We start from the raw sequence: 22,069 nt of genomic DNA on the forward strand, positions 1-22,069 counted from the left end.
TTAAGAGACCACCGCTGCCTCCGACCTGGGTGGAGGGGAAGTGGCTGCCCCGGGCGATAAGAGAGTAAGAATATCAAAGCTGTGCAGTAACCTGGGTTCCTGGACCCCCATTCTTCAGGGCTCCTCCCCTGAGAGCATCTTATTTCTTCTCCTGCTTCTGATGCCTCCATAGCCCTCACTTCAGAGGCGTCCTGTCCCCGCAAAAGAGAGTCACAGAATGGGAGCCAGGGCCCCCGGCTTCTGGGCCCAACTATGCCATAGACCCCTCAGCTTGTGACCTGCGGCCAGTCAGAGCTGAGGTTCCTGGGGACACACATTGCTCCAACAGTCTCCAATCCAGCCCTTCTCCTGTCCTGAGCAGATTGAGGTGTCCCTGATGCCTACTGCCCTGTGACAACAGAGGCTGATTTTCTCTGTACAACCTCAATGCCCAAAGATCACCAATAGTTTTTATTTTTATTTATCTATTTTCTTTTTTTGAGAAGAGAGATTAGGACCCAGCTTCTCTGTCGATGGCGCTTCTGGGGTCAGGGGGTTTCTGGAGAGTCTGGGCCCTCTGCTGGTTCCCATCTCGAGGCTGGGGCTGAAGAAGGATGGAATGAGGAGAGGTTCGGGGTCCCTGCACCTGGACTTTCCCCAGCCCAGCGATGACTCCCAGCTCTGCTGGGCCTCAAACCAGAAGAAATGGGACAGGGCCAGAGACAAAATCAAGGACAGGGGAAGGGGCAGAGTCTAAAATAAGAATACAGAGACAATAAGAAACTTTATGAGAATGCCTGATACATGGAATGGCAGAATGTGGAAGAAGGCTGCTGAACTGGAAGCCTGATGTAGGCTGCCACCACCCAGATGCATGGCTTGTGTGACTGACCAGCAACTGCCTGAGGGAAGAGCAGCCAGTGCCTGCGTGGAAACATGCATGCACAGACAGCGGCCCAGAGAGCCCAAAACATTCAGACACAGACACGCTGTGGTTGACACACCCCGCAGGCCTGCACACACACCTAGAGGAAGGCCTATCCACGCTCCTGGACACACCTGCCTCCTCCCCAAGAGACACAAGGAGGCTCACCTGGGAATCTGGGGCCAGTGCTTGGCAGGGTGACTGGAAGGAGTTGGGGGTGGATTCAGAACATAGGTACCTCTGTGAGAGTGGCCTGGCTCCTACTCCTGCCCCCAAAGCCACCTGTTGCCTGAGTTCCCCAGGATGCGGAAAACCAGACCCTTGACGTCTTTGCACAGGAGAGAGGAATTCAAGTTGATACTTCAAACTCTGCCCACTTGGCGGCCAGTCCAGTTTCAAGCAGGCTGTCACTGGGCAACCTTGGCTCACTTGGACTTGCTGTCAAAAGTCTCCCATGGCACTCTCTGGTTCTGACAGATTCCTGCTCAGAGGAAGTAGGGGTGGGGGCGGCAGGAACAAGGTGGGAACAGCCCTTCACCAGGATAGAGGGATCTGGGCTTGGAATCCTGGAGGGCTCCAGGCTCACCGTCCCTCACTCCCACCCCCACCTTACTGACCTCGGGGACAACCATCTCTGTATGCCAAGCTGAGGCTGTGGGTAGGCAAAGGTGAGCCAGCAGAGAAAAGGACACAGGACCCGTCCTTGGGCACTCCCAGCCTGACAGGCAGTGTGTAAGAGTGTATGTGTCAGTGCAAGTGAGTGTCTTGTACCCAAAGCAGGGGCAGAGCTTCAGGTCTGATGGGGACACTTGGCTCCTACTTCCAGTGAGCCAATCTGAGGGTGAAGTAGACACACACATCTACATTTAACAGAGTAACAGCAACAGGCATAAGGCCATCCCAGGTGGGGGTTGCCAGGGCCCAGGGGGTTGGGATGTTGGATGCTGCAGTGGCAACCTTAGAGTCACAGGAGTCCCATCAGAGAAGGCTTCCTGGAGAATGTGAGTACAGGTGGAAGAGGGTTTAGAAGGAGAGACTGGGCAAGGAGGAGAAACAGGGAGAAAATGGTCTTTTGAAGGCCTAATGCCTGTAAGGATAACAGGCCCAGAGGGTGGAAGAAATGACACGAGCTCACTGTCCGCACATGAAGGCAGAAAAGAAAACCAACCCTTCCCCGCCATCTGCATGGGCCTGGGGCCCTCACTCACAGGCAGGCAAGCAGCCAGTGGGAGATGGCAGCCCAGATAACCTGCCTTGTGAAGAGACAACAAGAGCGAAGCCACAGACTTAACCACTCACAAACAGGAAGTCCAGAAGGCGGAGCAGACCCGCCCTCCAGTAAGCTACGGTTGGGGACAGGCCTGGCCACAAAGGAGGGAAACTGAGCCCCTAGCATTGCAAAATGGGGCTAAAGCAAATTGGAGTCAATAGTCCCAAATGTCGAGACCCTTCCCCATCTCCCTGGAGGGGCGACCAAGGGAAGCAGGTGCCAAGAGAGGGAAGTGCCTTAAGAACCTAAGACAGCCCATGTCCCCTACCGAGGTCATCTCAGCACCTCAGAAGATCTCTGTCTCATCTCAGAGCCTTGGGAGCACAAGGAGTGCGGAAGGGCCTCCAGGCAAGGAGGGTGGACAAAGTGGCTGGCTCTCAGCTCCTGCCAGGCCGGCCCAGACTCCCCTAGGTTTAATTTCACACTCTCCTGCTCTACTCTGTCTGGCAAGGGGCAGCTCCAGTGCACAGTGGCCCACACTAGGAGGTCACTTTGCACTGGGACAGGGTTCTGGCTCAGGTCTCTGGGATCATAAGATCCAAGGACTTTTAAGCAGCAAGGTTAGGCAGCAACTGGTCCCAAGTCAGGAAACAGACCTGCAAGCCCAGAGAGAGGCAGAAAGCAGCCTGAGGTCAGAAAACAAGTTAGGGCCAAGTTGGGTTCTTTCCACAACATCTGGGAAAAGGCAGGATGGGCTGGGTGGAAAGGGGGTGTGGGTGTGAGGAAGACTACCCTGACCATTGCTGTGGGAGTAGCCATGAAACCAGAAGCTTTCTCCTCTGGGATCTCCTAGGGACACAAGTGGAGAAATGCGAGAAAGTTCCCTCTGGACTCTCCACACACAGGAGCTGGCTTTAACTTGCATAGCTGCACCTGCTCCAGTTCCAACTGCTGCAAATAAATTGTGTGTGTGTGGCGGGGGCGGGGAGGGGGTCCAAGAGCTGGTTTTCTGCCTGAAACCCACTACGATCCCTCATCAGCCCCGCTCCCTATCCCAACATCAGGATCACCAAGCAGAGGATAAAACTCAGTGTCAAGAAACTAGGGGTCTAGTCCTCACCCTGTGATTATATGTGGTACAATTCTGGGCCAGTCACTGAATCTATCCCTAGACCCAGCCTGCTTCTTCACCTATAAAAATGGGGAGTTGACCAAAACACCTGTTTGTGCTCTAGGAAGTCCCCAAGAGTATAGGAGCCCAGGGACCTCGCAGGTGGAAGCAGCAGTATCTGTGTTCCAAATCCTGCCCAGCCCCCGGGGCAGCCATGGATCTTCCCAGCTGGCTTGAGGGCACACCTCCCAAAATGCAGAGAAGGCAGGGTGGCTAGGAAGGGCTCTAGTAGAATTCTCCCCTTATCTTGTCTGGAAACAAGGGGCAAAGAGCTCTTTCCTCCTGCCAGCCTCCTGTCCCCAACAGGATTCCTCACATCCTAGGCCCAGCTGGAAAAGGCGGTGGGAGTTGGAAAGAGACTGCTCAGTGAGGACTGCCCTGTCAACCTGCTTGGATTCATCCCATTCACCTCCACGTTCTGCACACGGGGCAGGGGGAAGGGAGGCAGCCCAGGCAGCCAGAGAACTTGATGAAACACACTCAATCTGAATCTCGCTTGGTCGTCATGCTGACCCAGTGAGGTAAGTGATGGTATCCCCATCTCAGAGATGAGGAACCGGAAACTCAGCAAAGTTAAGTTTCACCTTCCTGAAAATCGGGTACCCCGTTTCTGTTCTCCCAAGGGAGCTCAATTCAAAGTCCCCAAAGGAATAGGTCTTCTGTGAGGACCTGTTCTCCCCTCACAACCCCATTGGAAAAAGCAGTGGGAGTGACCCAGGGCGGACCCCCTGGCCCAAGCTTGTGGGGGGGGGGGGCGCAGAGGGGCCTAAATGGGTGGCCAAGTGGTCTGCAGAGTCTCTCCAGCAGCAGATGGCCTCCCCAGCCCTTTCCTTCAGAGCCTATTAAGCAGTCAGATGGGGGAGGGTTGGCCCCCAAGGCCAGGGACTCAGCAGCAGCAGCAGCTCACAGCACTGGAGCCGTTAAAAAGTGACTCAACCAGAAAGTGCGTTTGAAGTGACGCCCGCCAGGGCCCCAGAGCCCCAGAGCCAAACCTCAAAAAGACGAAGTGAGAGAGACAGGCCTGCGGGGGCTGGGCCAGGGGTGGAGACCCAGCCTGGAGCCGGCCTGGCCAAATAAGGGCAAATGCACTAGGGCGGGCCAATGGGGCACCAGCGGCTGGCTGCGTCACGGAGCTGTGGCTCTGGGGAGGGGGAGGTGAGATGCCTGGGCCAAAATGGGGGCGGGTGTCAGGGGGCCCAGTCCCTCTTCAAGGGGTCCCAGGGTGGGTGAATACAGGAGGCATGGAAGCCCTCACCCCCAAGGAGGCTTTGACACTAAGGTCAGTGGACCTGCAACCCCAGAGCCCACCTGCAGGCTGGGTGGGGCTCAAGGGAGAAAAAGGAAAACCTGGAGGACCCCCCCATGCCCCTGCCTCAGTTACGGGCCCTGGATCCCCATCTGCCATGCAGAACTGAAGGGAGGCCATAGGGACAGCAGTGTTGTGCAAGGGGGAAAGGCTGAAGCACCAGTGCAGCCTCACCAGGCCACTGACTGTGGGCAAGAGATGTAATGGAAACTCAGTTTTCTCATCTGTGAAAGGGGAATAATATTGCCTCGTGGGATGGCACTGAGGGTCAAATGCAATAATAGAAGTGGCCCATTTTGAAGCTGGAAATTGTCATAGGGATGTAATAGATGATTAGTGTAGAGGCACAAGACCAAAGGCTGCTTCTTAGCTTCTTGTTTCCAGTTGCTATAAAATATCCCTTTGCAAGGACACCATGTGGTTCTCAATTTTGGCCCCTGGTGTCTAGAACAAGGTAGGGGGAGGTGCAGATGCCACAGGGATTCCTGAATCTTAGTCCCTAAGCAAAAGCAGAAGAGACTGATGCCTGCCCGCCTCCAGCTGATTCCCCAGGGACATACCCCCTCTTCATTTCTCCAGCATCTCCTCACCTTCCATGAATCCAGACCATGCCCCACCCCTCCTCCTGAGACCCCGCCCTCCATCTCCCGGCCTCTCTGGGGTGCAGGGCAGAGGAAGTGAGTCTACTCAGCTGACCAGAGAAAGTGCTGCAGCTGCCTGCACAGGGTGGGCCCGCCACTGGCTTGTTCAGGGCCTGTGATAACTCCCTTGCCTCAGGCCTCCGCAGCCCCTTCTGGGACCACTGGCCCAGGAGGAAGGCTGGGCTCTGGCTGCCACCTGCTTCCTCTCAGGAGTTCTTCTCCCTCCCAAGCATGGATTTGCATTTCCCCCCCCTGCCTTCTGCTACTCAAGCCCCCAGGGATGAGGTGACAGTGAACCCCCCACTTCCTGCTAGTGGCCCCAGAGCGCTCACTTCCTTCCAGGTATTTTCCGGGATGGGGGAAGGGGTTGAAAGGGTGGAAGGGGTTGAAAGGGGATGAGGGATCCATTTTGGAGAGAAACTGAGGTCCCCCTACCCTGCTGTCTGAAGTTGCTCCTTCCCTTCCCTCACGCTCACTCTGTAACACAAGAGCTCAGTTTGCAGGAAGAATGCATAGGCCGGGAGCAGCACACAGGAGCTTTTGAAATGGGCTAGGCCAGCTCCCTGACTTCTCAGAGGCCCAGGCCTCTATCCGCCATAGATAGACTCCCAAGGAAAGTTCCTTGGACTTCAAGTTCCCTATCTGGGAGAACATAATGTCTGCCCTCTACCCGGAAGGCAGAGGGTTGAGAACGGGGGAGTGCCAAGGCATAGAGGGGAAATGTTTTCCATCCTATTTTTCAGAGGATCTACCAGCAGCACAAGGCAGAGTGTTCTCTGCACTCAGTTCCCGCTTCCTGGGATCTTATGGCAGAGAAACACAGCATCTTTAGACAAGAGGTACTGAGCTAGGCAGTATAGGACACACAAAGTAGCAGTGACCCACTCCTGAAGTCAAGCTGACCAGCCTCTGAGGCTCAGTCCTCTCCCCTATAAAGTGAGGGGCTGGCCTAAGTCATGACTCCCCCAGTCCTAATGTTCTGTGGTCTGCCTTCACTCTTCTGTAGACTCAGCATCTCACCTTCCCACTGGTGAAGGCCTTGAAACCCCAAGACTGAGGCAGGCAGCCATGTGCTCTTCTCTCCAGTCTAAACCCTACTGGCACAACCTATAGCAATTATTACCAAGTGTGGCTGCCTGTTCTCCTAGTTCAGACAAGACTGGAAGGGGGACAGCCACATGTGAGCAACAGAAGTGACAGCTGACAGGCTGCTATGAATCCAAGAGGTAGAAAAAGAGTCAGTCCCGGAACCATTTCACCACATGATACAAAAATGGAGGTTTACAACGACTTTGAGCCAAATCAGGTTAAATCACATTCAGAATCTTGTATCCAAATAGCAAGGAAGTATTATAACACATTTTTAAAAAATTTAAGCTAGGTGTAGTGGCACATGAATGTAGTCCCAGCTACTTGTAAGGCTGAGGCAGAAGAATCTCTTGAGCCCAGGAATTCAAGGCCAGTCTCGGCAACACAGTGAGTCCCTGTCTAAAAAAAAATAACCACAGAAAAACAAACAAAACAACAACAACAAAAACCCAAACCAAAACTTTATCTTATAAAAAACGAGAACATAAAGATTAAAATTGAAAAAAAAACCTTGGCCAGGCACAGTGGCTCACTCATATAATCCTAGCCTTTTAGGAGGCTGAGGCCAAAAGAACACTTGAGGCCAGGAATTTGAAACCCTGTCTCTACAAAAAATACCAAAAAAAAACCCCCAAAATTAGCTGGGTGGAGGGGTGTGCACCTGTATTGTTAGATACTCTGGGGGCTGAAGTGAGAGGACTGATTGAGCCCAGGAGTTGGAGGTTTCGGAGAGCTATGATTGTGCCACTGCACTCCTGCCTGGGAAACAGAACAAGAGAACAAGACCCTGTCTTTGGGGGCGGGGGGGGGGGTGGGGGGGGGGAAGCCCTGGTGCTTGAAGGAAAATGTTTCTGTTTTGATTCCATTTTGATGTATTTATGTATGATATATGTGGTGGAACACCTATTACCCAACAATGCTGGAAGGATGAAATTCTTGTCACACCTATCTAGAACTTACCTAGAGATAGACAACTTTGGATAATGAGAATTCCTTACATACTTAGTTTACAACTCTCAAATTGCTTTTCCCTACATTATTGTATTTGATTTTTTTTTTTTTTTTTTTTGAGACACGGTCTTGCTCTGTTGCCCAGGCTAGAGTGCAGTGGCACAATCAGGACTCACTGCACCCTTGACCTCCTGGGCTCAAGTGATCCTCCTGCCTCAGCCTCCCAAGCAGTTGAGACTATAGGCGTGTGCCACCACGCCCGGTTAATTTTTTAAAAAATTTTAGTAGAGGCAGGGTGTCGCCATTTTGCCCAGGCTGATCTCAAACTCCTGAGCTCAAGCAATCCACCCGTCTCAGCCTCCCAAAGTGCTGGAATTACAGGCTTCAGCCACCACACCCAGCCAAAGCAAACTTTTTATTTGAAGTATAACAGTTAACAAATCCTAACTATATAACAATATATTTTCAGAAAGTGAACTGACCTACATAACTAGCATCAAGATCAAGATAACAGGCCAGACGTGGTGGCTCATGCCTGTAGTCCCAGCAGTTTGGGAGGCCGAGGTGGGTGGATCGCTTGAGCCCAGGAGTTCGAGACCAGCCTGGGCAGCATGATGAAACCCCATCTCTACCAAAATACAAAAATTAGCTGGATGTGCTGGTGGATGCCTGTAGACCCAGCTACTTGAGGCACCGAGGTGGGAGGATCAACTGAGCCCAGGAGGTTGAGGCTGCAGTGAGCCATGATGATGCCACTGCACTGCAGTCTGGGTGACAGAGACCCTGTCTCAAAAAAAAAAAAAAAAAAAAAAAAAAAAGGGAAAGGAAAGCAAAAGAAAAGAAAAGAAAAACAAAATACAACCAGCACCTTAGGTGCTTCTCATGCCCTCCTCCACCCCCACCTATCACAGCTCACCACGATCCTACCACTTAAGATCATAGTTTTGTCAATTGCACTTCACAGACAAGAAACTTCATTTTAGAGGCGACGGGAAAGTCACAGAGTTGGTGGCTGGTGGAGGCAGCAGGGCCAGGACTCTGCCCTTAGATACATGCATTTTCATCACACAAGTCTCTCAGTGTTCCAGTGGGGTGTGATGGTGCCATCATCAGTCTGCAGATAAAGGGAGGTGAGGAAGAAAAAGAGAGGTTGGGAGGTGTGGGGCAGACGTCAGCAGGCGTGTAAGAGCTGCTGGAGTGGAACGGTAAATGCAGCCAGGGGTAACTTATGAAGGGCTAGACTGGTTTCCCAATGCCTTGCACAGGGATCCTTGAGTAAATCCCAAGGATTCCCCTCCCTGGGCCATTGCCCCACTGCCTCCATCTCTTTGGCTAATTTTAGACTTAGGGACTAGAGTGGTGGGATTAGAGTGGTTGGTGGGCTCAACATGTAGGGACAATGTGTTGCAGTAACTTCACTCAGAAGAAAGCTAATGCCTCATACTGGTTCTGTGGAATACTTACGGAGGGAAAAAAACTTGCTGTGTTTGTGGACAACGATGTCGCAGTTAGTAGCCCTAAACTTGGTGTGGGCATTATATTTCTTGAGCTGGGGCTCCACTACTTGATTATGGCTAAAACACTTTAACTCTTTTTTTTAACCAGCCCCGAAACAGAGTCTTGCTCTGTCGCCAAGGCTGGAATGCAGTTGCGCGATCTTGGCTCGCTGCAACCTCCGCCTCCTGGGTTCAAGCAATTCTCCTGCCTCAGCCTCCCACATAGCTGGGATTACAGGCTTACGCCACCACACCTGGCTAATTTTTGTATTTCTAGTAGAGACGGGGTTTCACCATCTTGGCCAGGCTGATCTTGAACTCCTGATCTCGTGATCCACCCACCCTGGCCTCCCAAAGTGCTGGGATTACAGGCATGAGCCACCGCGCCCAGTCAAGACACTTTAACTCTTTGAGCCTCAGTCTCATCACCAAATAAGGATGTTAATTAGTTCCAGGGTTTTTGTGAGAATCAAATGACATAGTGGATGTGAAAGCCCTTTGTCAACTGTATTTGGGTTTGTTTTGTTGTTTTATGAGACATGGTCTCGCTCTGTCACCCAGGCTGGAGTGCAGTGGTGCTATAATGGCTCACTGCAGCCTCAAACTCCCGGATTCAAGGGATCCTCCCACCTCAGCCTGCCAAGTAGCTGGGACTACAGGTGTACACCACCAAGCCTGGCTAATTTTTTGTATTTTTTTGTAGAGATGGGCTTTTGCCATGTTGCCCAGGCTGGTCTCACACTCCTGGGTTCAAAGTGATCTGCCCGCTTTGACCTCCCATAAGTGCTGGTATTATAGGCGTGAGCCACAGCACCCAGTCTTTGTCAACTGTAAAAATATTTACATGAAAGGTTTTACTGATACTAAACATGAACCAGACTTCCAGACAAAGTTATTATTAGTCTGTTCTTAAACATGACCTACCTGCCTCTTTGATAGAGAACAGATGTCAGGGAGGGGACCTGAGGATCAAGTAGCAGGCTGCAGACAGACTAGGAGTAACAAGGCAGAAGCCACACCAAGAGCAAAGCCTCAGTCCGGACCCTGGTGAAACTGCTCCCCTCCAAAACCAGACCATCCTGAGCCTTGCTCTATCAGCCACCAGTCCTTTCTTGAGCTGGAGGCTGTATTATCCATGCACTGCCACTGAGCTCCTCAGTGTTCTGGGAGACACTAATTCCACACCATGTGGCAGGGAGGAACCAGAGAATGAGGCACAGGCAGGCAAGGGGAAGGCAGCCTGGCTACCATTCCTAGTCTCTGTCTGACTTGTGTCTGTCCTTGTTGAGCTGGGGAGGAGGCTTGCTCTTCAGAAGGAGAGAAGCCACACTACTGAGCAAGACAAGGAGAGATCTTAAGATGCTGTGCACTCAGAACTTTGGCAGCCAGAATGGGACTGAACCTTTGACAGACACATGGTCCAGTGGGCAGGACACAGCTCTCACGGCCACCCTCATAGCCATGGAAAGCACGGCAGTGGTACCAGGACCGGACCGCGCCCTCCCAGGGAACTGTGAACCAAGTCCTTGTCTTAGTTTCTTTGGGTTTCCAGTAGAGGATGGGACTCCAGCACCTTTCTGCCTGTCTGGGTTGCTGAGTGGCACCACCTGCATGTTCAAGTGCCAGAGAAAGCAAGAAAGCTAATTCAGCAGCAGCTCCCAGGGAGAGCCCACTTGGCACAGTCTGTAGAATCCAGGAAGGAAAACAGGCCACGCTGCCCCCACAAGCATCAATGCCTATGCTATGTCTTTGGCTTCCTGTGAGACTGTCAGTGAGGGCTCAGTTCAGTGTGAGGCTGAGGCAGCCCAAGTGTGGTTATTTGTGCAAGCTCCTCTTGCCTCCCCTCCCCACAACTGTTTCCATTCTCACCAAGCAGCCACGTCCGGGTCAGACACCCAGGACAGCAGCTGGGGCTTTCCAAGGGGCTTTTTGAGAAGCTAGTGAAAGTTGGGTGTTGGCTGCACAGCCTGGGTACTCTTGCTGAAACGCACTTCTTCCATCCAGGATGTAAGCTCTAGCCGGCAGGGGTGCTTTCAGGTTGAAATTGAACAGAAATCACCACTCATGGAGCTGTTTGCTGGGCTGGGGAAATCCTTGAGAAACTGTTTGGAGTTGGGGTTATCCGACCATTCCCTCAGAGCTTGAAGGCACCAGAGAAAATGGTTCTAGTTTGAAGACCATGAGTGGACATGAGCAGCCCGGCCAGTCCCAGTTTCCCTCCCACAGGCCTAGGCGAAGACAAGGAAGGGGAGTAGACAAACTAATCAAACTAATCAGAATCAGGTCAGCATCTCTCCTCCTTCCCACACACTCCAGCCCACAGGTTAACAAGCAAAATCAACTCAAGAGCAACACCAGGTGGCTGAGACACAAAGCCCTAGCACAGGCAGCTCTGCTAATGACCCACAGCTCACCCTGCAGCTGTGGCTCTCAGCATTTCCCCCACTCTTTTGGCTGATTGTGCACATATTCTATGTATTGAAAAATGGCCCAAAAAGGAGAGCAAAAGGATTTCACCTTTATAATACTTATGTAATTTTCACATAGCCTCGTTTCTACAATCACAACAATCCTGAGGTAAACAGGCAGGGTGTAATCATTTTCTTTTTAGAGGCAGAACAAGGAAGTTAGGGAAATCAAAATGGGGATTTCTGTGGAAATTTAAATAAATGAGAATTCGTGGTCAATTTTTTTTATCCTAAAGCAAGTAACTCACCTTGGCCGAAAAATAGGATGTTACCCAAGGTCCCCTACTAGGCCAGAGGAGAAAAGGATCTACCTCCTACAGGGGCACAAACAAGGCAGACTAGGACCCAATGGGCGCCCAAGGCCCAAGGGCCTCCAGTAAGTGCTTGAGACTGGCCTAAGGTATAGGAAGAGCAGGGGTGGGGGAAGAATTATTAAACATGGTCAAGGAGCACTACAAAGCCTCAGGATTTCTTCAAGGGATACTGCTGTGCCAGGTCTCGAGGGCAGGATGCAACCGCGAGACACCAGGGCCACCAAGCTGATGGGGTTCCCAAGCCTCTGGACACCACCTTCTGATAGGAAGCAAGGAAGCACACTAGAAAGGCTGCAAGCCCAGAGGCTGAGACAGTCAAAAGGGAGCAGAAGGGCCTCTGCTGCTCTGGGAAGCTTCTTATAGGGCAAAATAAGCTATTACTGTGCCTAAGAGAATGGAAGAGGGAGGCAAGGCAGGTGTCATGGCCTTCAGAACTTTCTAGAGGAGGTTCATATTTATTGACATTTGACCTAGAGTCCTCAGCATGGGGAAGGCATAGCCCTGGGCCATGGGCAGGAAAATCAGTATCCCACTCTCCCCTCAATTCCATCTGTTAATCCACCAACCCAAATCCCTCCCACCCCACTTGTAGTCCAAAGAAGATAAAATGATGTGCTGCTTTCTCAACAGTCAGCTGAGTCTGAATTGGAGGGTAGGAAGTATTTGAAGTTCTGCTCATTTAGTTCCAGAACAAGAAATAAGCAGAGGCAGGAAAGCAAAGATGCTGGCAGCCCTGCATCTTGCTAGGTCTTTATAGCTGTGTCTCTGGATTTGTAGGCCACTCCTCGACTTTTCAGCTCCCGCACGATTCCTGAAGCAGGAAAAGAAATAGTTCTGTGAGGTAAGATTCAGAAGGGTAAGATACGCCACTCAGCTGCCACCCTGAGGGGGTACTATAAGTAAACTGGAGTTCCCAGACCACTTAACAATAGTCCTCCTTGGCCAGGCATGGTGGCTCATGCCTGTAATCTCAGCACTTTGGGAAGTCAAGGAGGATCACTTGAGGTCAGGAGTTCAAGACCAGCCTGGGCTACAGAGCAAGGCCCCATTTCTACAAAAAAATTTTTAAAATTAGCCAGGCGTAGTAGCTTGCACCCGTAGTCCCAGCTATTTGGGAGGCTGAGGTGGGAGGATCTCTTGAGTCCATGAGTTCAAGGCTGCACTGAGCTACGATCACGCCACTATACTTCAGCCTGGGTGACAGAGTGAGACCCTGTCTCCAAAAAACTAAAAAAAACAAAAAACAAAAAAAAAGGTCCTGCTTAGTTGACTCATTACCAGTGAAGACCCAGGTAAGTGTTCGGTAAGAATGAGAAGAAAAAGAGGGATACATGTAGTCATCAAAAGCAAAGGTTCTAGGCCAGGCACCTGTAGTCCCAGCTACTCAGGAGGCAGAGGTGGGAGGAACGCATGAGCCCAGGAGTTAGAGTCCAGCCGGGGCAACATAGTCTCTAAAAAAATAAAAAACAGAAATAGCAAAAATTCTGGAGCCAGAATGCCTGGATTCCAGTCCTGGCTCCTCATTTACTAGCTGGGTGACCTCCAGCAAGTGATTTAACCTCTCTGTGCCTGGTTCCCCCATCTGTAAAATGCTGAACCTCAGAGAGTTGTGAGAATTGGCATTAATTCAGATTAAAAAAACTTCTGCAGAGCTTTAGAGTAAATGAACATTGGCTGTTATGATTATTACCTTGGGGCAGGCGACCAGTGACTGACACCGCATATACACCTGGCTTAAAGTTACCTGAGAGAGAAGAAAAAAGATACAAGATTACAATGAAGTGAGTTAAGACTGAAGATCAAATGGAAGCTAAAGCTAAACATTAAAGAAGTGATGCAACTCCAACAGAAGAGCTATCCCCTCTTTTGGCTACAAGTGTTAAATGATAAGGCACAGGACACTACTTCCTTGTCTTCCCTACAACCCGATCTTTCCCACCCTGAGGTCACTCACCTTGCTGATTTCAGACTCCCTAATGGACCTGAGGAACAGTAACACTACAACTAAGCCAAAAGGAGAAAGGCCGACACTTACTGACTCGCTGCCACTTGGAGACCCAGCTGTCCTCTGGACTCATCATCGCAATGATTCTAGGGAGGGAAAAGAAATGGAGAGTCAGCCTGAGCCTCCCCTGGGCCTGAGCTCAATTCTGAGAGAGAAATCTAGGAAAAAGCCAAGTACTAAGTCTCCACTGCAAAGTTGGGAAAACTGCCTTCTGATGTTGGGATGAGGTTGACTCAAAGCTAGGACTGACAAACGTTCTTTGTTCTTATGTCCTTGGCCCACCAGCCACAGGTTAGTTTCCATCCCCAAAAGACTCTCTCACTCAGCTCACAAACATCCTTAGCCTACAGATTCCCTAGAAAACGAGACGGCTTTAGGACTAGAGGGCCAATAGTTACAACTAACACAACTACAAGGGATCTAGCGCCTAATGCAAAGAGGAGGGTGAGTCAGAACAATGGATCCTCCTACTAGAAATGAGTTCAACTTGGCTAAGCTCTTCCTCTAATGACCTAGACATATGGGGACCCCTCTAATGACCTATACATGCGGGGTTCCCTTCTCAGAACCTGATCAGTAAGCTGAGACTCAAAGGTTGAGATACTACATGAAAAACACCTTAGCACAAAGACTAGCACAGAGTGCTAAATAAGCATTAGCTCTCCTCATTATCCTACTTGTCCTTTCCAGGTAGCTGTGATTCCAGAAGAATGGTAAGGCTATTCAAGGGCTAGGAGATGCTGCTTGAGCAAGATGGATAAGCATTTTTGTCATTCAAAGCATTCAATCAAATGCTTACTGCCTGCCGATTGTGTTGGGTCTAAGCACTGACATTTGTTGACTGCCTCCTCAATATGCCTCCCCTCTTCTCTCAGTAACACTCCTGGATTCTTATTTGAGAAGATTCCCTTCCCATCCAAATCCTACATGATCAGCCATGCGCTGTAAGTGGAACCGACCCTACCTCCAGGGCTGACAAGCAGAACACTAGCCCTCAGCCCTGCAGCCTGATGGGAGATAGGCACGATGCAGGCCATCCTCCTGACCACAAGTATATTCTTCTCTGTCCTTTGCAATCTATCTTTTTAGCCTTAGGGTCTCTATAGCCCAACCTTATGATTTAACCTAAACAGAATTCCCACTGTTCTCCAAACACATCCTGGTTTTCCCCAACCTATGCCTTTGCTCTAGTCACTCCCTTTATTTGGAATGTTCTATCTCTCTCTCACCTCACCTTCCTCAAAAATCCCAAGCTTCTTTCTTTAAGAGGAAAGTACTACCTCTTCCAATTTTGGTTGAGGTCATCCAGCCCTCCTCGATCTTCAATTTGCCCACTCTTTAAGACCTAATATGCACTAGAATATACAAATAATTCCTACAACCCAACAACAACAAAAAAAACTGAAGTCAAAAATGAGTAAAGGCCTTGAATAGGCATTTTTCCAAAGATATACAAATGGCTATAAGCACATAAGAGGCTCAACATCACCCTTCACTGGGGAAATGGGACACCAAAGTCACACCCATTAGGATGGCTGTTATTAATAAATAAGTGTTGGTAAGGATGGGGAGAAATTAGAACCTTTGGGCACTGTTGGTGGGAACGGAAAATGGTGCAGTTGCTAAACAGTATGACCGTTCCTCAAAAAATTAAACACTCAATTATCATATATCTAGCAATTTCACTTGTGGATATACAGACAATCCCTGACTTACCTTAGTTCAACTTATGATTTTTCAAATTTATGATTGTGCAAAAGTGACATGCATTCAGTAGAAACTGTTTTCAAATTTTAAATTTTGTTATTTTCCAGGCTAGCAATTCAGTGCAATATTCTGTCATGATGCCGCGCAGCAGCCGTGAGCCACAGCTTCTGGTCAGCCACTGTAACATAAGCGTTTTGAGCACATTTGAAGTAGGCTAAGTTATGATATTCAGTAGGTTAGGTGTGTTAAATGCACTTTTGGCTTATATTTTCAACTTATGATGAGCTTATTAGGTTGTAACTCTGTACTTGAGGAGCATCTGTACTGAACATAATGAAAAGCAGGGACTTGAACACATATTTGTATACCAATGTTCACAGCAATATTATTCACAAATAGCCAAAAGGGAGAAGCAACCCAAGATATCACTGATGGATGAATGGGCAACAGAACATGCTATACACATACAAGACAAATATTATTCAGCTCAAAAAAAGGAGGGAAATTCTGTTGCATGCTACAATATGAATGAACCTTGAAGACATTATGCTAAGTGAAAGAAGCTACAAAATGCTACTGAATGAGCCCATAGGTACCTAAGGGTGCCTAAGGTGGCCAAATTCATAGAGACAAAGCATGGTGGTTGTGAGGGACCAAAGGGAGGAGACAATGAGGAGCTAGTGTTTAATGGGTACAGATGAAAAAAGTTCTGGAGTTGGATGGTGGTGATGGCTGCACAACAATGAGCATGCACTAATGTCACTGAATTGTGTATTTAGAAATGGTGGCCAGGCACAGTGGCTCACGCCTGTAATCCCAGCACTTTGGGAGGCTGAGACAGGAGAATCACCTGCGGTCAGGAGTTCGAGACCAGCCTGGCCAACATGGCAAAACCCCGTCCTTACTAAAAAAATATAAAAATTAGCTGGGCATGGTGTGGGTGCCTGTAATCCCAGCTACTTAGGAGGCTGGGGCAGGAGAATTGCTTGAACCTGGGAGGTGGAGGTTGTAGTGAGTTGAGATCACGCCAATGCAGCCGGGTGCAGTGGCTCACTCCTGTAATCCCAGCACTTTGGGAGGCCGAGGTGAGTGGATCATGAGGTCAGGAGTTCAAGAACAGTCTGACCAACATGGTGAAACCCCGTCTCCACTAAAAATACAAAAATTAGCTGGGCGTGGTGGCAGGCACCTGTATGTAATCCCAGCTACTCAGGAGGCTGAGGCAGAGAACTGCTTGAACCTGGGAGGTGGAGTTGCAGTGAGCTGAGATTGTGCCACTGCACTCCAGGCTGGGCGACAGAGCCAGGCTCCATCTCAAATAAATAAATAAGTAAAACGGCTAAAACGGGCCGGGCATGGTGACTCATACTTGTAATCCCAGCACTATGAGAGGCCGAGGTGGGCAGATCACCTGAGATCAGGAGTTTGAGATCAGTCTGGCCAACATGGTGAAACTCCATCTCTACTAAAAATACAAAAATTAGCTGGGCGTGGTGGCAGGCGCCTGTAATCCCAGCCACTCAGGAGGCTGAAGCAGGAGAATTGCTTGAACCCGGGAGGCAGAGGTTGCAGTGAGCCAAGATTGCGTCTTTGCACTCCAGCCTGAGTGACAGGAGCGAAAAGTCTGTCCCCTCCAAAAAAGCAACAGCTTTTGGGCAATGATCTACCATTACTATACCTCCCTTCCCTTCATTTTCAAAAGAAATTTTCATGCATTTAACAAACATTATTAAGATTACATTCTTTCTTCTCATGTTAAGTCTTTGAAATCTGGGGTATATTTTATACTTAAAAGCATGTCTTAATTTGGACTAGACACATTTCAAGTGCTCAGTAGCTACATGTGGCTAGCGGTTACTGTATTAGATCCCGAGCACTAGTATGTCTCAAAATAACTGTTGAGGCTGGACACAGTGGCTTACACCTATAATCCCAGCACTTTGGGAGGTTGAAGTGGGAGGATCGTTCCACGCTGCAGTGAGCCATGATCATGCCACTGTACTCCAGCCTAAGCCACAGAGCAAAACCCTGACTCAAAAAAAAAACCCACACAAGATAACCCCCAAAAACGAACGGCTGGGACCAACTAAGATTAACACTTGCCCTGTATTTACTTCTCTGGGTGCGGGTTGGGTAATGCAGAAGGGAATGACGGAACCTGAAGCGGCTTACCCATCAAAGGAAGAGCTGGTGCAGTCATATACCATCTCACGGTTACCCTTCATTTGTAGATATGCATCACAATTGTCACAACCATCATATTCAAACTGGTCTATAGTCTGGGAGTGAAGAAAAATAAAGGAAAAGGAGAGATAAGCATGAACAAGACCAAGAGACAAAGTAGCTTTCTTAATACTTCGACTTGCTCAATTTCTTGTTTCCCTATGTTGACTTTGTCTCCCAAGGTTCCCCACCTACTACTCTCAAAGCTCCATTCCTAAGTCCCACCCTCCCACTCCTTCCTCTCTTGTTCCCAATTCCGTTTTATCTATTCCTTTCTCTAGTCTGCTCAGGGTCAGGCACCCTTTCCGACTACTCACTCAGCTGCGGATCCCCACCAGCCTGTGACTCCCAGCGTCTTTCGGCTCCAACGTAAGTTCACCGATCGTCTAAGAGCTGAGGATTCAAAGGCATGTAAGACCGCCCGTGCCCTCAGCTAAAAGACCTGCCCGCGATCCTACGAGGTAAACGATGGCCTCCTTCGGCTTCTCACTCCCCCTGCCACCTCTGAGTCCTGGGCCTTACTTTTCATTTTACTGTCCCACAGCCCCGCTCCGCCCTCTTTCCCTGACCTTGGTCCCCCATGGTCCCTACAACCAAGTCCTCGACTGACACCTTGACCAGCGAACACAGCAAACAGGCCCGCAGATGCCGCAGGTCCTTCGGCACTGTCTCCAGGGCCATCTTCTCCGATGGGAAGAGCAACAGGGAGATACAAGGCCACAGCCTGCGCACCCGCAGGAAGTAAACACCTCGTTACCCAGAATGCCCGCCACTTCTGGCGCTCAGACTTCCTCTTCCGGTGTGGGCGGGCGCCTGCTCCGCCCCTACCCCCGCCAGAGGAGATGGTTTATCCCACCGGCAGACGGGGAGGCGGGGCGGTCGGCCGCCACCTGGGCCGGGGCGCGTCCCCGCCACCTGAGCCCGCCGAGGGCGCGGCGGAGGCTGTGTAGGGTAGTTAGCGGGCCCTCGAGGGGCGGGGCGGGGTGGGGTGGACGGCTGCGCTTGCGCGGGAGTGCGTCGGCCTGAGCCGCAGCGCAGCGACGCGGGCCGTTTGATCTGGGCTGCTGGCACTGGGGCGCCGGTCCGGTTCCCGGTGGTGACCCGAAATTTGTTTTTTCTTTTTGTTTTGTCTTCCCGTTTTAGAAGCACTGGGGGCAGTGAATCCACTGTCTCCCTCTGGATTATCTCTGCAGAGACCCATAACAAATCCAGGGACAGCCCCACCCCTCCTTCCTAACTGCCAGAGCCCTATAGGGTTTCCACTTGCTTCCCACAGGAATGCTGGCCTGCGAGCTACGGCGGAAAACATGCGTATTTATCTTTTAAAACTCCGTCTGTTTGCTCGTTCCGGCTGATAATTTATACTTTGCGCAGTTCTTAGCACTTAGACACGTTTCCTTTACTAAAGAACATTTGTAGGAGATTAGGTGTCCTTTTTTTCTCTTTCATTTCACCGTATAGGAAGCGAAATGCCTTGTTCTACAGGCCCCAACCACCACCCCTACCAAACCTTTTTCGGGGAAGCAGAAGGGGAACTTGTGCCGTGTGAGGAAGCGACAGAGGCCCCTTCTGGCTCTGGGGACTTCATGCCAACGGAGCACCAGCTCTCTCTGTCCTCGCCATAGCCCGAGTGCAGGCAGAACGCAGTCATTTGTGTTTATCTGAGAGGAGCTTTGGGATATAAATAGTTTCAGGCCCCGCTGTTCTATCCTTCCAGCCCAGCCTCCTGATTGAAACTGAGCTGCTTCCGGGCAGGCTTGCTTCTTGTTGCCGGTCCCATGCTGTGTTCAGATGGGCTCTGTGACAGGTTTGGATGTTTTCTATCACTGAATAAAACTTTACACTTTGGAACATGTTTTCTGTACTCGATTATCTCATGTAAGTCCTGCAACAACCATGAAGCGGGCCCATTTTATGGGCTGAAAAAGCGAGGCACAGAGTATTTGCCCAAGGTCTAAGTCACTGAAGCATCATAATGTGTGAAGTGAACAGTATAATAATTATGACTGAATCACAGAGAGAATCTAGTCATGCCTTCTCCTTCCCTGATCTCACTAAGTCACACTTTTAGGGGCTTACAAACCAGTTCTTATTGCCAAGCCCTCTACTCTACCCTATCCTTTCATAAATCGGAGCCTAGCCTCTGATAACAGAAATAATTTATTTCTCTTGATGTAGAAAGAGATGAAGTTGTTACCCTGAGTGACAGTCATGACAAAACAAAACCACAAGACCAGACCACATTTGTGGATAAATATATTAGCAAATAAATACATTTCTCAACATAGTGCCTGATTCAAGCGTCTGTCTGGTTCGGATATAAATACCCATGTGGGTGCCTAGGTGCTAGTCTCCCCACTGACTGAGGGAAGAAGGTTCCCAGGTGGGGTCCTGTGCCCACTTTGCCCCCATATTCACATTCCAAATGGGATAATGCCTGAGGGTCCAACAGTGGTCAGGCTGCCCTGGGGTGAATGTCACCCTGAGGAGGCCCCTCAGCTCTTGTCCACTCAGTGTAAGTGGCCTAGGCCAGACTTGTGCTCTAATCCACTCTCCTGTGGGTCTCTGGCCTATATGGCTTATACTGGGGAGCTGGGCCTCTGGGCTGTCCAAACCCAAGGGTCATACTTTACTTTTCCTTTGTTGTCCCCGTTCTCCATCCTTGCTCTGAGACAAAACTTCTCCCAGAGAAGAACTCTTTGTTGTCCCCGCTCAGGTATAATTCTGCCTTTTCTACCTTCATTCCATCCTTCCTCTGCCCAGAGGAAGTCCAGCAGAAATTCCTCCTTTCCACCTGCTCTGGGACTCTGAGACAGGAAATCTTCAAGGAGGAGTTTTCCTCTCCCCACTGTTCTTACTCTCAACCCCCAGAGGAACCAAGGCTGCTATACCCACCTCAGGGACAGAACTCCACGCTATAGTGGGAAAGTTTCAGGGACCCCTCCTTTTAGTGCTCAGGGCTCACCTATGGTCCTGGTCCTTTTGGCAAAAAGGAAAATGATAGAACCAGGGTTGCCCATGATGTAGCAGCCTTACTGTGGAGGGGCCAAAGCTGGTGTGCAGAGTTCACCCGAGGAGGGAGGTGATAAGGTGTCATGAGTTCTGCTGAACCCACTGGCTGGTATGAACATGAGGCCTGGGGTGAGGGAGACCAAGTAGGGTTCGGGGAAGGAGCAGCACCTTTGTAACACCTGGCTACCCATAGCTAGCTTTCTGCCCTCAAAAACTCAGCCTTCAAGGGATCCAGCACACACACACCACAGGCAGCAGCTGGTTGCCTGGCTGGACATGGATTTGCTGCACTGCAGATATGTTCTGCAGACAAGGTCTGGAGCTGGAGCAGGAAACGGCACCCTCCCGCCCTCCACCATCACCAGTCCTCTTCCAGTGCTTCTAGGAAGTATGGCAAAAAGAATGGTGTTCGCTGTGGTCCTTTCTTCTCCTGGGAGCAGGACTCTGTGCTAGGTAGGGCCCAAACGCATCTGGAGCACACTCGTGGTTGGAGCTAGGCCTGAGCATCTCACACAGCCTGTTCACACAGCTCCTCGAGTTCCTCCTCTGAGCCTGTATTTAGAGAGAGGGGAGGAAAGAGGTCATTGAGGGTCAGGCCAGGCACCTGCTTCTCTCACCTGCAGCAGAGTGTGGCTGGCAGGGGACTACAGGGAGGGAGGAGGAGAGACTGTGTCTGGAAAGGGTCGTTAAATTGAAAGCTAAGGGGGCCCCAGTTGGGACACAAGGGAGAGAAAAACAAATCTAAAGAAATATATATAGCAACCAGTGTGTTACCAATACTTACTATTCATTTATTCACCCAATAAATATTTATTAAGCATTCGTTGTGAATTTGGTCTGCTACCATGTGCCAAATAGAAGACCAAAAAGAATAAGGAGGGACCTGGTAACCTTTTTGGAGAGAAAGTATGAAAGCAAATGGCCACTACGCCAGTGGGACAGGACAGGAGTCATGAGAGATGCATTAAGGAAGGAGAGAGACCAGGTCCAAGTGCAGCAATCAGGAAAGGCTTCTTGGAAGTGGGGATAAATGAGCTGATTCTGTAGGAATAGGTAAGAATTAGATTTATGGGAATAGAGAAGGCAGGAGTATATTCTGGGCTACAGGAACTACAAGAATCGTTTACCCAGTTTGGGTAAAGCATGGGCCTGGGGAAGGGAGGGAAGAGAGTAGAAAATAAGGTTCAGAAGGAAGCTGGGGGCTGGCTGGTGCAGGAACCTTTGAGGCCAAAGCAGGTTGGATTTTTCCTCTCTGTGGACAAAACAGAACATTTGAAGATTTCTGGACAGTTTACTGTAAGGCAGATGACGCTGGCAGCAATAGGGAGGGTAGGTGAGCAGTGGAGCTGTGGCGCACAACTCTATGGGACATACTGGATGGGCAGCACTCAGTCTTCGAGGCCCTGTAAGAGGGAAGGAAAGAGCTAGGAGGCTCCTGCATGGATCTTTAGGGTATGCATAAGACACTGGCAGGGCCGTAAGTACTGGACTTGAAAAAACATGACAAAGCTAGCCAAGATACAGTTAACAGAATCTGGCACTGATTAGATGTGAGAGGCAAGAAAAAGAGAG

The 22,069-nt window shown here is 50.1% G+C and overlaps 2 protein-coding genes and 1 long non-coding RNA gene across 6 annotated transcripts in view; 1 reads left to right on the forward strand and 2 right to left on the reverse strand.

Annotated features, from left to right (window-relative positions):
* Nucleotides 1-3,056: 3,056 nt before the first annotated feature.
* LOC117067301 lies at nt 3,057-19,780 on the forward strand. Of its 3 annotated transcripts, none has more exons than XR_004430696.1 (3): nt 3,057-3,806; nt 17,767-17,946; nt 18,030-19,780. It is a non-coding gene; the product is annotated as an uncharacterized LOC117067301 (long non-coding RNA). The 3 variants fall into 3 exon arrangements; XR_004430697.1 differs by lacking the exon at nt 3,057-3,806 and adding an exon at nt 3,847-5,574; XR_004430695.1 differs by lacking the exon at nt 3,057-3,806 and adding an exon at nt 8,031-8,402.
* On the reverse strand, nt 11,280-18,237 carry SUPT4H1 (SPT4 homolog, DSIF elongation factor subunit). Its single transcript, XM_033183656.1, has 5 exons — nt 18,098-18,237; nt 17,435-17,541; nt 13,586-13,641; nt 13,241-13,294; nt 11,280-12,361 (listed from the first exon to the last, which is right to left on the reverse strand). The coding sequence occupies exons 1-5, from the start codon at nt 18,164-18,166 to the stop codon at nt 12,294-12,296; spliced, it is 354 nt and encodes a 117-aa protein (XP_033039547.1). The 5' UTR covers nt 18,167-18,237; the 3' UTR covers nt 11,280-12,293.
* The window catches only part of RNF43 (ring finger protein 43), a 65,252-nt gene continuing 62,911 nt past the window's right edge, over nt 19,729-22,069 (reverse strand). For both annotated transcript variants that reach the window (XM_033183653.1, XM_033183652.1), the window contains one exon: nt 19,729-21,049. In XM_033183653.1, the coding sequence (XP_033039544.1) occupies nt 21,006-21,049 (44 nt within the window). In that variant the 3' untranslated portion in view covers nt 19,729-21,005. The remainder of the gene's footprint in view (nt 21,050-22,069) is intronic.

The sequence above is a fragment of the Trachypithecus francoisi genome, unplaced genomic scaffold, assembly GCF_009764315.1.
Source record: "Trachypithecus francoisi isolate TF-2019V2 unplaced genomic scaffold, Tfra_2.0 Lachesis_group20, whole genome shotgun sequence".
NCBI lineage: Eukaryota > Metazoa > Chordata > Mammalia > Primates > Cercopithecidae > Trachypithecus > Trachypithecus francoisi.